The sequence below is a fragment of the Oncorhynchus kisutch genome, linkage group LG14 (assembly GCF_002021735.2).
Source record: "Oncorhynchus kisutch isolate 150728-3 linkage group LG14, Okis_V2, whole genome shotgun sequence".
Lineage (NCBI taxonomy): Eukaryota > Metazoa > Chordata > Actinopteri > Salmoniformes > Salmonidae > Oncorhynchus > Oncorhynchus kisutch.
Window position 1 is genome coordinate 47,775,560 of NC_034187.2, and position 16,670 is coordinate 47,792,229.

The following is a 16,670-nucleotide window of genomic DNA, read 5'->3' on the forward strand; positions in this document are numbered from 1 at the left end:
ATGTATCACTGGCCTACACACAATACCCCATAATGTCAAAGTGGAATTATGTTTTTAGACATTTTTACAAATGAATAAAAAATTAAATCTGAAATGTCTTGAGTTAATAAGTATTCAACCCCTTTGGTATGGCAAGCCTAAATCAGTTCAGGAGTAAGAATTTGTTTCATTATTTTTTGGGGACTCATTCCATATTCAATAAGTGGTTAGGGAAGCTTTCCATTGTCTCGCAAAGGGCATCTATTGGTAGATTGGTTAAAAACATTTCTTTTTAAAGATATCCCTTTGAGCATGGTGAAGTTATCAATACACCAGTTACTACAAAGATACAGGCGTCCTTCCTAACTCAGTTACCAGAAATGGCTCAAGAATTGGTGACTTTAAAACAATGGCTGTGATAGGAGAAAATGGAGGATGGATCAACAACATTGTAGTCATATCACAATACTAACCTAAATGACGGCATAAAGAAATTACAGCCTGTACAATAAAAATTATCCAAAACATGCATCCTGTTTACAATAAGGCCCTGAAGTAAAACTGCAAAGAAATCAACTTTATGTCCTGAATACAAAGCATTATGTATGGGGCAAAACGAACATCAGAGTACCACTCTTCATATTTTCAAGCATGGTGGTGGCTACCCATGTTATGGGTATGCTTGTCATTGGCAAGGACTATGGATTTTGGGGGGGATAAAAAGAAACAATAGAACTAAGCACAGGCAAATTCCTAGAGGAAAACCTGATTCAGTCTGTTTTCCAACAGACACTAGGAGATAAAATTCACCTTTCAGTAGGACAATAACCTAAAAACACAAGGCCAAATATACACTGGAGTTGCTTACCAAGACAGCAGTGCATTTTCCTGAGTGGCCTAGTTAGTTTTGACTTAAATTGGATTGAAAATATATGGCAAGACCTGAAAAAGGCAGTCTAACAATGATCAACAACCAACTTGACAGAGCTTGAATAATTGTTTTAAGAATATTGTGCAAATATTGTACAATCTCTTAGAGACTTACCCAGAAAGACTCACGGCTGTATTCGTTGCCAAACGTGATTCTAACATGTATTGACTCAGGGGTGTGAATTAGATATTTCTATATTTAATTTTAAATAAATTAGCAAACATTTCTAAAAACATGTTTTAGCTTTGGCATTATAGGGTATTGTGTGTAGATGGGTGAGAAAATACATCTATTTAAAAAATAAATAATTCATGCTGTAACAACAAAATGTGGAATAAGTTAAGGGGTATGAATTGACACTCCCACACACACACACACACCATTTGCTGCTGCTAATCTGTTCTTTATTTTACACTTATCTATCCTGATGCCTAGTAACTTTACCCTGCCTTCATGTACACATCTACCTCAAATACCTTATACCACGGCACATTGATCTGGTGCTGGTACTCCCTGTAAACAAAACAAAGAACACCTGCTCTTTCCATGACAGACTGACCAGGTGAATCCAGATGAAAGATAATGATCATTTGTTAAATCCACTTTAAATCAGTGGAGATAAAGGGGAAGAGGAGGTTAAAATATGGATTTTTAAGCCTTGAGACAACAGATACACAATCCATGTATGTTTGCCATTCAGACGGTGAAGGGGAAAGACCAAACATGTCTGTCTTTGAACGGGGTATGGTAGGTGACAGGCGCCCTGGTTTGTTTCAAGAACTGCAACGCCGCTGGGTATCACGCGCAACAGTTTCCCATGTGTGTCAAGAATGATCCACCACCCAAAGGACATCCAGCCAACTTGACAACTGTGGGAAGCATTGGAGTCAACATTCCTGTGGAATGCTTTCAACACCCTGTAGAGTCCATTCGCCGACAAATTGAGGAGGTTCTGGCGGCAAAAGGGGGGGGGGGGTGCAACTTAATATTAGGAAGGTGTTCCTAATGTTTGGTATACTCAGTGTAGGTCGCATTGTGTACGTGATTACTGACAAAGGCCTACACATTTTGGCATGGCCGAACTCTGCACTGCAAAAGACACATTGGGCTTTTAGAAAAGTTTAGTCATTCTCTAGTAAACAAGGCCAGCCAGAAACCTCCCCATAAACTATGTATTTTTTACTCACCACAAACCTCTCGGCATGCTGCTCCACGTGCTTGAATGTGGGGATGGAGATGGGCACGGCCTGCTTGTCGCTGTAGTCATAGCTGAGCTGGGCGGCGCTCTCATCCCCGGCCTCAAGACCGTCTGCCTCTTGGGGCGGCACAGACAGCACAGAAAGCACCAGTTCCCTCTCCCCGGCCCGGATCAGATCCACCACCTGCTTGTGGGTGGCCCCCTCCACGCTCACACCATTACTGTGGGACGCAGAGTGAGAGATGGTGGGACGGGATCAGTCGGTGCTCATGTTATGCCCGTTAAGGGTGGTAGTGTTTGGTTAGACCTATCCTCCAACACCTTCTCTGAAATTATACACGTTTGCCTTATTCTGTCTAGCTCTGTAACCTGCCAAACTTTAACCCCTGATATACATCTCTTTCTAATGTTGGCTGAGTCTCTCGCTATCGATTCCCTATCGCTACAAAAATATATATATATAAAATAGTAAAAAAATAAAAAAAACTTTATGTATATAGTACCAGTCAAAAGTTTGGACACCTACTCATTACATGTTTTTTCTTTCTTTTTAATATTTTCTACATTGTAAAATAATAGTGACGACATCAAAACTATGAAATAACACATATGGAGTCATGTAGTAACCAAAAAGAAAACAAGTGTTAAATTAAAATATATTTTATATGAGAAACTTTAAAGTACCCTTTGCCTTGATGACAGCTTTGCACGCTCTTGCATTCTCTCAACCAACTTCACCTGGAATGCTTTTTGAACAGTCTTGAAGGAGTTCTCACACATGAGCAATTGTTGGCTGCTTTACCTTCACTCCGCGGTCCAACTGATCCAAAACCATCTCAAGTTGATGTTGAGATGTGTCTGTTACTTGGCCTCCACAATCATCCAACCTCAACCCAATTGGTTTGGGATGAGTTGGAACGCAGAGTGAAGGAAAAGCAGCCAACAAGTGCTCAACATATGTGGGAACTCTGTCAAGACTGTTGGAGAAGCATTCCAGGTGAAGCTGGTTGAAAGAATGCCAAGAGTGTGCAAAGTTGTCATCAAGGCAAAGGGTGGCTACTTTGAAGAATCCTAAATATAACATATATTTGGATTTGTTTAACACAATTTAATAGTTTGCCTTCACTATTATTCTACAATGTATGAAAATAAAATAAAAACCCTTGAATGAGTAGGTGTCCAAACTTTTAACTGGTACTATATATAGATACAGTGCATTCGGAAAGTATTCAGACCCCTTCACTTTTTCCACATTTTGTTACGTTACAGCCTTATTCTAAAATTGATCAAATGCATGTCTTTTCTTATCAATCTACACACAATACTCCATAATGACAAAGCAAAACGTTTAAATTGTTTGCACATTTATTAAAAATAAATACCTTATTTTATATAAATATGCTTAAAACTCAAGCTCAGGTACATCCTGTTCCCATTGTTCATCCTTGAGAAGTTTCTACAACTTGATTGGAGTCCACCTGTAGTAAATTCAATTGATTGGACATGATTTGGAAAGGCACACACGTCTATATAAGGTCCCACAGTTGGCAGTGCATGTCAGGGCAAAAACCAAGCCATGAGGTCGAAGGAATTGTCTGTAGAGCTCCGAGACAGGATTGCGTCGAGGCACAGATCTGGGGAAGGGAACCAAAAAATGTCTGCAGCATTCAAGGTCCCCAATACCATCCCGAAGGTGAAACATGGTGGTGGCAGCATCATGCTGTAGGGATATTTTTCAGCGGCAAGGACTGGGAGACTAGTAAGATCAAGGGAAAGATGAACAGAGTAAATGTACAGAGAAATCCACAATGAAAACCTAATCCAGAGTGCTCAGGACCTCAGACTGGGGCGAAGGTTCACCTTCCAACAGGACAACGACTCGAAGCACACAGCCACGACAATGCAGGAGTGGCTTCGGGACAAGTCTCAATGTCCTTGAGTGGCCCAGCCAGAGCCGGGACTTGAACCCGATCAAACATCTCTGGAGAGACCTGAAAATAGCTGTGTAGCGACGCTCCACATCCAACCGGACAGAGTTTGAGAGGATCTGCAGAGAATGGAGAAACTCCAAATACAGGTGTGCTAAGCTTGTAGCGTCAAACCCAAGAAGACCCGTGGCTGTAAACGCTGCCCAAGGGGCTTCAACAAAGTACTGAGTCTGAATACTTATGTAAATGTCAAATTTATTTTTAATAGATTAGCAACAATCTCTGCAAACCTGTTTATGCTGTCGTTATGGGGTAGTGTGTAGATTGATGAGTGGACAAAAAAAATTGTAATTTTTTTTTTAGAATAAGGCTGTAACGTAACAAAATGTGTCACTGGGTGACTTTGTCACTGGGTGTTTTATTGTCACACACCGGATAGGTGCAGTGAAAATATTTAGTTTTACAGGGTCAGCAATAGTAGTACAGCGCCGCTGGAGCAAATTAGGGTTAAGTGCCTTGCTCAAGGGTACAGACAGATTTTTCACCACGTCGGCTCGAGTATTCTAACCAGCGACCTTTCGGTTACTGGACTAGTGCGCTAACCGCTAGGCTACCTGACGCCCTACAAGTTTACCTGGTGGTGACAAGCCTCCCTCCTTAACTCACGATGCTGAAGCCAGATGGCAGCAGCATCAGGTGTCTCGGCTAATCTGCCTCTGAGTACCAAGGGGGTTGAGGGAGAGGGCAGGGGAGCGCCTGCCTGCCTGCCACACACTGTTTCCATCATTACTTATTCATTTTAGTAACCTTTGACACTCCTAGCCTATAAGATCAGGACTATTTTCTATGTAAGAGAACATTAAACCTTTAACACCTCCTCGAGATTAAAGTTTTTACTGCAAGATATGAAACTGTCACAATGATGTTTGTTTTAGGCTTCCGCTTTTCACAGGTTTTTGCTCTTAAAAATCACACGTCCACAACAACACTTAAACCTGAGAAATGTTGACTTTGAGGTGTAGTTATCCTTTAATTGAAGTGCACACCTAGCAAGAGGCTGTTTAGCTGTGTTTTTGTAGTGCACATATGATAGTGTTTGCAAAACAAATACCCACTGGATTGATAAATTATCATGATATCATTCTGACAGGTCAGCATAGGCTACTTTGTAGGTAACATTTAATTGAGAAGGTTTTTTCGGGAAACCTTATAAGCATCATCGCTAACAGCTACACAAAGTATTAGACCCCCCCCCACCCACCCACCCACCCACACACACACAGCCTCTTCAGAAAGTTGCAGGTAATACAATTAATACATTTTCAATACATTTAGTGGATGCACTACTAAAGTCAGCACTTCCGTTTTAATGCCTGGATTCGATGTGTGCCCTAATTATCATACTTGGATCAGAATGATTGTTACGAATTCCCTGCTGGGCTTATCGGCACACTCAGGTCATTATTCCCTAGGACCATAGCCTGAGAAGTACCTGCTTCTCAAACTCTCTGACCTGGGTGACGTGTGCCCTGATAGGTTGCTAGGGAGGTTACTAAGGGGGCGGAAATCTGCCCATCCTCTTGACTCTGCAGGTCATTCAGGGCACTTTCCATACTGCCTACCTGCAGTCTAGTGGAGTATGGCTCCGGGGTATACAGTGGACTAATACCATGTGGACTATACCCCTTCTATGGAGCCTATGGGATTGAAGTACAGGAAGAACATATAGTTCGTATGGAGCAGAATAGATCTTTGCATCTTCGAATAGCAGACCAGATCCCGGGCTTTCTCCAGTCAGGGGAGCCCTCTCCAACCCAAACTACGACTGTGACTTTAGTATTCTGCCTCTTTGGTGGCACGGCGAACTCTGGGGGAACCCTCTCCCTGGCTCGGCCAGCATCGCCAAGCGGTAGTAAACCTATTGCTGACCGTACCCTATTCCTCACCGCCTGTCCCTGAACTATGGAATCCTGCAGAAGCACCGGACCCGTCTGCTGCTACCTCCGATGAGAGTTCCAGCCCTGACCTGGGCCCATGGGGAGACCCAGCCACCAGTTACTGGCAGTAGAGCTTCACCTGCCCCAGCCCATTCAGTATGTCCAGGATGCACCTGCCCAGCGTGCAACACCCGATCCAGGTTCAGTCCTGCTGCCTCTGGACTCAACCCCAGATGTGACGGTGGGAGACACACCAGACCAGACCCCCCCCAGTGTCCTGTCCCAGGGGCACTACCTATTCCTTCTTCTGGTGTCCGAGCTGATCCACCATCTGCCCTGGGCTCACCAGCACTGCCGCCTGATCTGGCCTCAAGTTTACCATTGGGGCCTGCTCTGGGTCCTCCTCTGGTTCCTGCACTGGGGAACTTTCCTGCCTCAGTTGAGGAACCGCAGCTGCTCCTTGCCTACCTCTGATGGGGGCCCAGACCTACCTTGGGACCAATAGGCTCTAGACTGACATTCAAGCATGGAATTACTTATTTTGTATGTTGCTCATATTTAGGGGTGGCTGTTACAAATTCCCTGCCGGTGACTTATCAGCACCTCACAACCCTGAGCTGCACACTCCCATTCCCCACGACCGGAGCCTGAGAATCTAGGGAGTACCATAAACGTGCCTCTCAAACTCTCTGATGTATGTGACCTGTGCCTTGATAGGTTGCTAGGGAGGTTACTAGGGGCCGGACAGCTGCCCATCCTCTTGACTCTGCAGGTCACACAATACTTCAAGCAGTCAGAGAGCAGCAAGCTCATCTCTGTCCTGCACAACAACAGCTGGACTCATTCATATCTGGACTTGTGGGATGGTGTGTGTGCCAAAAGTGAGTTGTGTGACATTTGTATATTGTTCTTCATAGTTACTACTATTGCATGTTGCCCCTCTGCGTTAACTGTGTAATACTCTGCAGGTAGCATATGCAATCTATACAGTCCTTTGCATCTGTGCCCCGTTGTATTCATTACCTCCGTTTCTGTCCATTACAGAACCACTACCATCCCCATGTTCATCTTTATCAGTTTGTTTAAATAAAGTTTGCGTATGTGTGAACTCTTGGGCTGCTTTATTCCCATTCTAACCGGGGCAGTGTCGGTGGGTCACAAATCACTAAAATACGTAGAGTCGGGTACCTCTCAATTATACACTCCTCGAACCATTATTCCTGCAATGATGATTCACCATCGTCATCAATTATTTTCATAATTTATCTGCAGATAATCGCCAAAAAGCTTAAGTCTACCTGTAGCCTGTGCAAATTTGGGAGTCAAATGAAAGGCTCTCCCACCGATGCCAATTCAGGAGCTTACACTGAGTGACGAGAGTCACCCACTTCAGCGTCACTGTCTGGCAAGCCCAGACATCCTAGGAAAGGAAACTTCAGAAATACTTTGGTATACTAGTCCTGATATGATACCATAGACATAACCACGTTTCATGATTCATGAATGGCAAAAGGATATAGGAGATCGACTTTGTTCAGTTAGTTCACCTTTATTAACTAGTCAACACTTGCTGTTCAGTCGTCAGTCCACACACAAGAAATAGCCTACTATGCTCCATGACACTGCGTAGCTAAGTTGTGGATTTTGACTCATCGTTACCAATTACATTGCATGGGACATACAAATTCACAAGCATCATGCTCTCTCCCCTCCGTGTAAAGAAATTCAACTGCATCTAGAGATCTGTATATAAATTATATGCTCAAGTCTCCACCCTAACAATGGGAGTCGTTGTCCCAAAGGCAGGAGACAAGCTTAGGTCCAAAATATGCACATTGAAATGCTTCACCTCTTCCTCTCTGCTGTGTTTCCCTGTCATCACTCGCTTTGTGACTGAAAGGCACCTATCCTATCAATAGATCGCTATAAGATGTATGTCGTTCATTCTAGCAGGAGAGGGCTCGACAGACTAGCGAATTAAACCTTTTAAATAAAAAGTACCCTATTTAATATGAAGTGGAAAACGTAGCTGGCTGAAAACAAATCTGTATTGGGAACTTTCCTCAAGCTTATTCAGGGGGACAAAGAGGGGACCGGGGGGGAAAGAAAAGGGATATTGGGAGATGTAGGCTAACCCCTCTCCACATCACAGCTTTGATGTAGCCTTGATCCTTCTATCAATCAGAAAAACAGTTATCTGTAGCATCCGCCAAATTAATCTCATGAATACCATTTATCGAAACGTAAAGGTAGGTGAACTGAATTGGAATAAAGTCCAATTTTTTTAAAAAGGGACAGTACCAAGAGAGTTGGCCAATTTCTGGCTAATTCATGAGAATTTTTCACTCATTGACAAGGGTGGATCTAAATGAATTGAAATTGCAAAATAAAACATTGCATAACTTTTAGGTTTCCCTCAATCAATAAATAAGTAGGGATTGACAACAGCCTAAAGCCATCTAGTAAAACAGCAAGTGTGCATGCGTAAACAAACAAACTAACCTTCAAGCCTGATCCACTAATGTGAGCTAGAGGTGTAGGCACTAGGGGAATAACTTGACTACACACATCAGGTTTATTTCCAATTGCTGGGGAAGCAGTAGTGGTTGATTCATTTGACACATTAGCACTACTTATCATACGACACAGGCAAAGTGGCTAGTTGATGGATAAAAACATACCGTTAGGAAGACAAAGGTTTACGTCCCAATATCACCCTATCCCTTATATAGTGCACTCTTTTTGACCAGGGCCCATAGTGCACTACATAGGGAATAGGGTGCCATTTGGAAGTAGAAACACCCTTTTGATGCCTCAGCAAGTTGTCGATCATGTTCCTCATTCTTTCTCGTTTGTCATTGACCAAGAAAAGCTTGGTATCGTTTCCATTTTCTTGTTCCTCAAGAGTAAGGCAAACTAATACGCAAAAGAAAAATCTGTGCCCTGAACAGACTGCACTGCTTCTGCAATTACATAAACTGAGTAATGTATTGAAGGAAGACCATTTCCTTTGCAACTTTTTTAGGAAGGTATGAAATGTTAATTCCCTCCTCTGATGTTATGATTAAAATTATATTTTAGAGGTGATGGCCTTGCCCCAAAATGTTTTCAAAACGAGGGTCCGGGTTTTCCTGTATCAACTCCACCCAGGCACACTGACTTGCACACAAATACACTCAGAAATAGGGCAAACAAACACTTCAAAGCATGATTGACTGGCTACATAACCAGGCTAATCCCCCGCCCCCCTTCCCCTCCCTATGGTAGACTGTCAGACTGAGTAAAAAAACAATTTCACACACAGTTGAGTTGAACTGTCGGTCTACAGATGGTTGAGTGACAATAACTGACCTACTCACTGTCATAATCCTGTCAGTCATGAGGACGCTAGACAGAGAGAGCCCTATCTTTTGAATCTCCCATTTCAAAAAATGATTAAAAAGTTACCAAGAAACCAATGACAACTCTGACATTCAACACTCATGAGCAGTGTTAAAAATCACTCACTGACTGCGCAAACGTACTCTACCAAATTAGCTAGCAAAGATCATATTGTTTGTGGTGGTGGTGCGATGATTTGAAAACATACTACTCACAAATTTGTGCAATGATTATCGGCCTGGATTTGTTTATTAAAATGCTTGCTAGCTAATTAGCATGGGTGCTAGCTAGCTAATTAGCATGGGTGCTAGCTAGCTAATGTGTACTAGCTAGCTACAGATAACGTTTCAGCCAATTACTGCAGTGAGGTTAACTAGCTAGCAACTTGCTAGCTAACGTTAGCCACTTTGCTAAATACCTAGTTATTGCAACGTTCAAAACAACTTGGAACTCTCCGACTTCCATGTGTTCAAACCAACCGGGAAATTGGAAGAATTCGATATGAAAGGTCATACAACTCGAAATTGCAACTCGGGAACTAGGGCCTCTTTCTAGAGCTCCGAATTCCCGATCTGAAGACCACTGACGTCATGATTTGAACTCGTTCTTTCCGAGTTCTCAGTTGTTTCGAACGCGAGCATGATGCCGATTCCCGAGTTGGATGACCGTTCAAATAGATTTTTCCCCGTCCGAGCTCCTTTTTTCCGAGTTTCCCAGTCGGAGATTTGAGTTCACAGTTGTTTTGAACGCGGCATCAGTCCTCCCCAGAGGTAGCTAGCTAGCCAGCTAACGGCCTCTATTATGGGTAAAGAAATCTGACTTACACCTCCAGAATCCTGTCACCCTTTGATATGCCAGCTCGGTCCGCTGCCCCTCCAGGCAAAACAGCACTGACATGCTGAAGAGGTGCATACAATTCCCCATTGATGCTTCGCAGTTGTCCTCCTTCGCTAACTTGTCCACGAACGTTGAATCCATATCCTGATTCCGACTTTACAATTCTAACCATTCGTGGACCTGACGTCACTTGGGTAGCATTTTGGACTCCGGTACCGACTACCGAACCTGCAGCGGGTCCATTACGGGAAGCCGAAGGGAGAGCCGACTTAATTTCATCGCCTTCAACATCCGCCATCTTCTACTCAATGCCTCCGGTCGGTGTTTAGCGGTTTCAAAACAACAAGTAGAAATACGCTCAGCCTAGCTCCTCGACACCGACTCAGAGGGAGTTCTATTAACCTCAACCACCGTGCACCGGTCTATGGCCCGTGACGTGAACGGGCAAAAAACGGTGAAGAAGGAGCGCCCTTCTCAAATCCAACAGTAATGCGCTGCTCAGTCATGTTGTAAACAGGACAGCTTGGTGCATCTTCCAGAAACATACATTTGTTTTCCACCAAATATATGTTAGCATTTTCTAAGTAGTTTTGATTGGTAAGGCAGATCAAGCGTCCTACTCATTACCAACAATGACGAAACAGCCTACTGGGAGGAGGTGAGGGCCCTGGCAGAGTGGTGCCAGGAAATTAACCTCTCCCTCAACGTCAACGTCAACAAAACAAAGGAGCTGATCGTGGACTTCAGGAGACAGGGAGCAAGCCCCCATCCACACCAATGGGCCCGCAGTGGAGAAGGTGAAAAGCTTCAAGTTTCTCTGCGTACACATCACTAACAATCCCAAATGGTCCACCTACACAGACAGTGTGGTGTAGACGGCACAAGAGCATCTCTTCAAACTCAGAAGGCTGAAGAAATTCGGCTTGGCCACTAAGAACCTCACAAACTTTTACAGATGCAAAATTGAGAGCATCCTGTCGGGCTGTATCACCGCCTGGTACGGCAACTGCACCACCCGCAACCGCAGGGCTCTCCAGAGTGTGGTGCGGTCTGCCCAATTTATCACCGGGGGCACATTGCCTGCCTTCCAAGACACCTACAGCGCCTGATGACACAGGAAAGCCAAAAATATCATTAAGGACCACCCGACTGTTAAATAGCCATCACTAGCTGGCCTCCACCCAGTACCCTGCCCTGAACTTAGTCATTGCCACTAGCCGGCTACCACCTGGTTACTCAAGCCTGCACCGTAGAGGCTGCTGCCCTATGTACAGTTGAAGTCGGAAGTTTACATACACTTAGGTTGGAGTCATTCAAACTTGTTTTTCAATCACTCCACAAATTTCTTGTTAACAAACTATAGTTTTGGCAAGTCAGTTAGGAGATCTACTTTGTGCATGTGTAACAGTATAACTTTAGACTGTCCCCTCGCCCATACCCGGGCGCGAACCAGGGACCCTCTGCACACATCAACAACAGTCACCCTCGAAGCATCGTTACCCATGACACAAGTAATTTTTCCAACAATTGTTTACAGACAGATTATTTAATTTATAATTCACTGTATCACAATTACAGTGGGTCAGAAGTTTACATACACAAAGTTGACTGTGCCTTTAAACAGCTTGGAAAATCCCCGAAAATGTCATGGCTTTAGAAGCTTCTGATAGGCTAATTGACATAATTTGAGTCAATTGGAGGTGTACCTGTGGATGTATTTCAAGGCCTACCTTCAAACTCAGCGCCTCTTTGCTTGACATTATGGAAAAATCAAAAGAAATCAGCCAAGACCTCAGAAAAAAATGTGTAGACCTCAACAAGTCTGGTTCATCCTTGGGAGCAATTTCCATATGCCTGAAGGCACCACATTCATCTGTACAAACAATAGTACGCAAGTATAAACACCATGGGACCACGCAGCCGTCTTACCACTCAGGAAGGAGACGCGTTCTGTCTCCTAGAGATGAATGTACTTTGGTGTGCGAAAAGTGCAAATCAATCCCAGAACAACAGCAAAGGACCTTGTGAAGTAGCTGGAGGAAACAAGAACTGAAAATAGAACTGTGTTAGAACTGTTAGAACATAATGACCATCGTTATGTTTGGAGGAAAAAGGGGACGCTTGCAAGCTGAAGAACACCATCCCAACGGTGAAGCACAGGGGTGGCAGCATCATGTTGTGGGGGTTCTTTGCTGTAGGAGGGACTGGTGCACTTCACGAAATAGATGACATCATGAGGTAGGAAAATTATGTGGATATATTGAAGCAACATCTCAAGACATCAGTCAGGAAGTTAAAGCTTGGTCGCAAATGGGTCTTCCAAATAGACAATGACCCCAAGCATACTTCCAAAGTTGTGGCAAAATGGCTTAAGGACAACAAAGTCAAGGTATTGGAGTGGCCATCAGAAAGCCCTGACCTCAAACCTATAGAAAATGTGTGGGCAGAACTGAAAAAAGCGTGTGCAAGCAAGGAGGCCTACATACCTGACTCAGTTACACCAGCTCTGTCAGGAGGAATGGGCCAAAATACCCCCAACTTATTGTGGGAAGCTTGTGGAAGGCTACCCAAAACTTTTGACTCAAGTTACACAATTTAAAGGCAATGCTACCAAATACTAATTGAGCGTATGTAAACTTCTGACTCACTGGGAATGTGATGAAAGAAATAAAAGCTGAAATAAATCATTCTCTTCTATTATTCTGACATTTCACATTCTTAAAATAAAGTGGTGATCCTAACTGACCTAATCCATCCATAAACTGAGTTTAAATGTATTTGGCTAAGGTGTATGTAAACTTCCGACTTCAACTGTATACACTGTAGACATGGAATCACTGGTCACTTTAATAATGGAACACTGGTCATTTTAATAATTTTTACATACTGTTTTATTAATTTCATATGTATATACTGTATTCTTGTCAATGCCATCCTATTCAACTATTGCTGTTTATATACTATTATATCCTACAGATATACTAAATATTCTATCCACATACTGTCCATATCCCATCACACACACATTTAAATATGTGTATGCGACCAATACAATTTCATTTGATTACACCGCATGCTTAATCTAGCCTACTTTTGTTTTGAGCAGACTTTGCCACTGTGTGCTTTGAATGGGGCACCTGGCTCATGCCTGGGAGGCAGCCAGGTTACAAAACAAATACAATCACTTTTCTCTCTGAGTAAACTCCTTCACCGCGATATCCCGGGCCAGATAATCGAATCCCCTCAGTCAGCCCGCCCCTTGATCACATCACGAGACCGCTTTTCACTTTCTCCACCCAGGCAACGGGATCTGAGAACTGTCAGTGTATGCAGATGCTTTCTGTTTATTGTATTTCGGTTTAACCTACACAAGCATATGTTTATCACACCCACATGAGGCTGCTGAGGGGAGGACCACTCCTAACAATGGCTGGAATGGAGTTCATAGAATGGTATCAAACACATGGAAACCATGTGTTTGTTTGATGAGTTTGATATCATTCCATGCAGTCCTTTCCAGCCATTGACCCTGTCCTCCCCAATTAAGGTGCCACCAACCTCCTGTGTCACCACCCTATTATGTAAATGGTGCATAAGCCTGCTGATGTAAGTCTATAGTACATATAATAGGTGCCGTCTGGAGTAGCCCTCCAGTCAAAAGGTCTAGTTTACATTTTGCCAGAATCTTGTAAATAGAAAGTTACAGGAGGACACAATCAATGGCTAAAGTGTACCCTCATGAGGTTATGCTCGTTGAATGCTCTCCCTACACGTAAGTAGGCCAGTAGCTGCTTCAAGTTGGGGACTACCTCACACAATGAGTTTTTATTATGCATTTTTGTACTGAGGTCTTTACCTATTGAAACCAAGAGAGCTACTAACAGTACGGCTTTTAAGTGAAAATGGATTTGTGTGGCTTACATTTGTCTTGTATATCACTGCTTTTTAATGAAATTGATTGTTGTGACTTACATTTATCTTGTATATACCTTGTAAGCATTTGTGTCTGTCATGTGAATGTTGCTTTTTATATGTTTACTTTATGTTTACAGTTTATTAGGTACACCACCCTGTTCACAAAAATGGTTAACTTCTACAGAGTGAGTCACATGTCCGTGGCTTGCCTTATAAAGCAGGCAGACATGCATCGAGCAATTCAGTTACTGTTTGATTGAATGTTAGAATGGGCAAAACGAATGATCTAAGCAACTTTGATGGTGGTATGATAGTAGGTGCCAGGGGCGCCGGTTCCAGCGTCTCAGAAACGGCCGGCCTCCTGGGCTTTTCACACACGGCAGTGTCAAGGGTTTACTGAGAATGGTGAGACAAACAAAAAACATCCAGTCATCAGCAGTCCTGTGGGGCGAAAACAGTTTTTCGAAGGAGAATTGCAAGAATCGTGCAAGCTAACAGGCGGGCCACAAACAGGCAAATAACGCACAACTTGTCGGTCCTGGTCACATATGGGCTATTGCAGCAGACAACCACACTGGGATCAACTCCTTATAAAAACAGGAAGAAGTGGCTCCAGTGGGCATGAGGTCACCAACACTGGACAATTGAGGAGTGGATAAACATCGCCTAGCCTGACGAATCCCGTTTCCTGTTGCATCAATGGTTGTAAAGATGGGGAGAGGTCTCTCCGTAATCAAGAGATGCTCTGCTTTTTTGACACCACACTCCCCAATGCAAGTCCTGCAGGCTCTAATTTGATTTTATCTTGATTATTGTCCAGTCATATGGCCAAGTGCTGCAAAGAAAGACCTGGTTAAACTGCAGCTGGCCCAGAACAAAGCGGCACGTCTTGCTCTTCATCGTAATCAGAGGGCTAATATTAATACTATGCATGACAGTCTCTCTTGGCTGAGAGTTGAGGAAAGACTGACACCGTCACTTCTTGTTTTTATAAGAAACGTTAATCCTGTCACGCCTTGGTCTTAGTGTTTTGTGTTTTCGTTATATATTTTGGTCAAACCAGGGTGTGACATGGGTTTACGTGTTGTGTTTCGTATTGGGGTTTTATAGGATTTGGGATTGCTAGGTTTAGGGGTGTGTCTAGTTAGGCTTGGCTGCCTGAGGCGGTTCTTGATCAGAGTCAGGTGCTTCTCGTTGCCTCTGATTGGGAACCGTATTTAGGTAGCCTGAGTTTGCTTTGTCTTTCGTGGGTGATTGTTCCTGTCTCTGTGTAGTGTTCACCAGATAGGCTGTAATAGTTTCACGTTCCGTTTGTTGTTTTTTGTATTTATTTAGTTTTTTCATGTATCGTTCCGTTTTCTTCATTAAAGATCATGATTAACCACCACGCTGCATTTCGGTCCGACTCTCTTTCAACAAACGAAGAACGGCGTTACAGAATCACCCACCACACACGGACCGAGCGGCGTGGTTACAGGCAGCGACCGCAGGAAAAGCGAAAGGAGGACGTTATGGACAGCAATGGCATGGAGTATACGACGTGGGAAGAAATCGACAGGTGGGCGGCCGACCCAGAGAGAGTGCAGGAGCCCGCATGGGATTCGCTTGAGCAGTGCGAAGAAGGCTATAGGCGAATGGAGTCGAAAAGGAAAACACGGCGGCGCAGAGCGAAACCCGAAAGTCACCCCAAAAAATGTATTGGGGGGGGGGCTCAGGGAGAGAGTGGCAGAGTCAGGAGTCAGACCTGAGCCAACTCTCCCTGTTAATCATGAGGAGCAGCGATATAAGGACTTCTGGTCTTGGGAGATGATATTAGACGGAAGAGGACCCTGGGCTCAGCCTGGTGAATATCGCCGCCCCAAGGAGGAAGCAGAGGCAGCAGGAGATAGGAGCCGGCGATACGAGGGAACACGGTTGGCAAGGAAGCCCGAGAAGCAACCCCAAAAAATTATTGGGGGGGGGCTTACAGGGAGTATGGCTATGCCAGGTAGGAGACCTGCACAAACTCCCTGTGCTTTCCGGTGGGCTAAAGAGACCGGGCAGGCACCGTGTTATGCTAGTGAGCGCACGGTGTCTCCAGTGCGGGTGCATAGCCCGGTACGGTTCATACCAGCCCTTCGTATTTGCCGGGCTAGAGTGGGCATCGAGCCAGGTAAGCTTGGGCAGGCTCCGTGCAAGGCGCCGGTCTATCCAGAGCCACCTCCACACACCAGTCCTCCGGTAGCAGCTCCCCGCACCAGGCTTCCTGTGCGTGTCCTCGCTCCAGTATCACCAGTGCCCGCACCACGCATCAGGCCTACAGTGCGCCTCGCCTCTCCTGCTCTGTCGGAGTCTCCCGCCTGTTCAGCACAGCCAGAGCCTTCCTTCCCTCCTGCGCTGTCGGAGTCTCCCGCCTGTTCAGCGCTATCAGAGCCTTTCTTCTCTACAGCGCTGCCGGAGCCTCCTGCCTGTTTGAAGCAGCCTGAGCTGCCAGTCTGCAGGGTGCTGTCAGCCTGCATGGAGCAGTTAGAGCTGTCAGTCTGCATGAAGCAGCCAGAGCTGTCAGTCTGCAAGGAGCTGCCAGT

General features: G+C 44.5%; 1 protein-coding gene across 1 annotated transcript in view; it reads right to left on the bottom strand.

Annotated features, from left to right (window-relative positions):
- snx27a (sorting nexin 27a) overlaps positions 1–10,595 on the bottom strand; it is a 38,290-nt gene extending 27,695 nt beyond the window's left edge. Inside the window, exons 1-2 of the mRNA XM_020500761.2 lie at positions 10,179–10,595; positions 2,098–2,329 (exon numbers count right to left, since the gene is read on the bottom strand). Of these exons, the coding sequence (XP_020356350.1) occupies positions 2,098–2,329; positions 10,179–10,489 (543 nt within the window). The 5' untranslated portion in view covers positions 10,490–10,595. The remainder of the gene's footprint in view (positions 1–2,097; positions 2,330–10,178) is intronic.
- Positions 10,596–16,670: the final 6,075 nt, after the last annotated feature.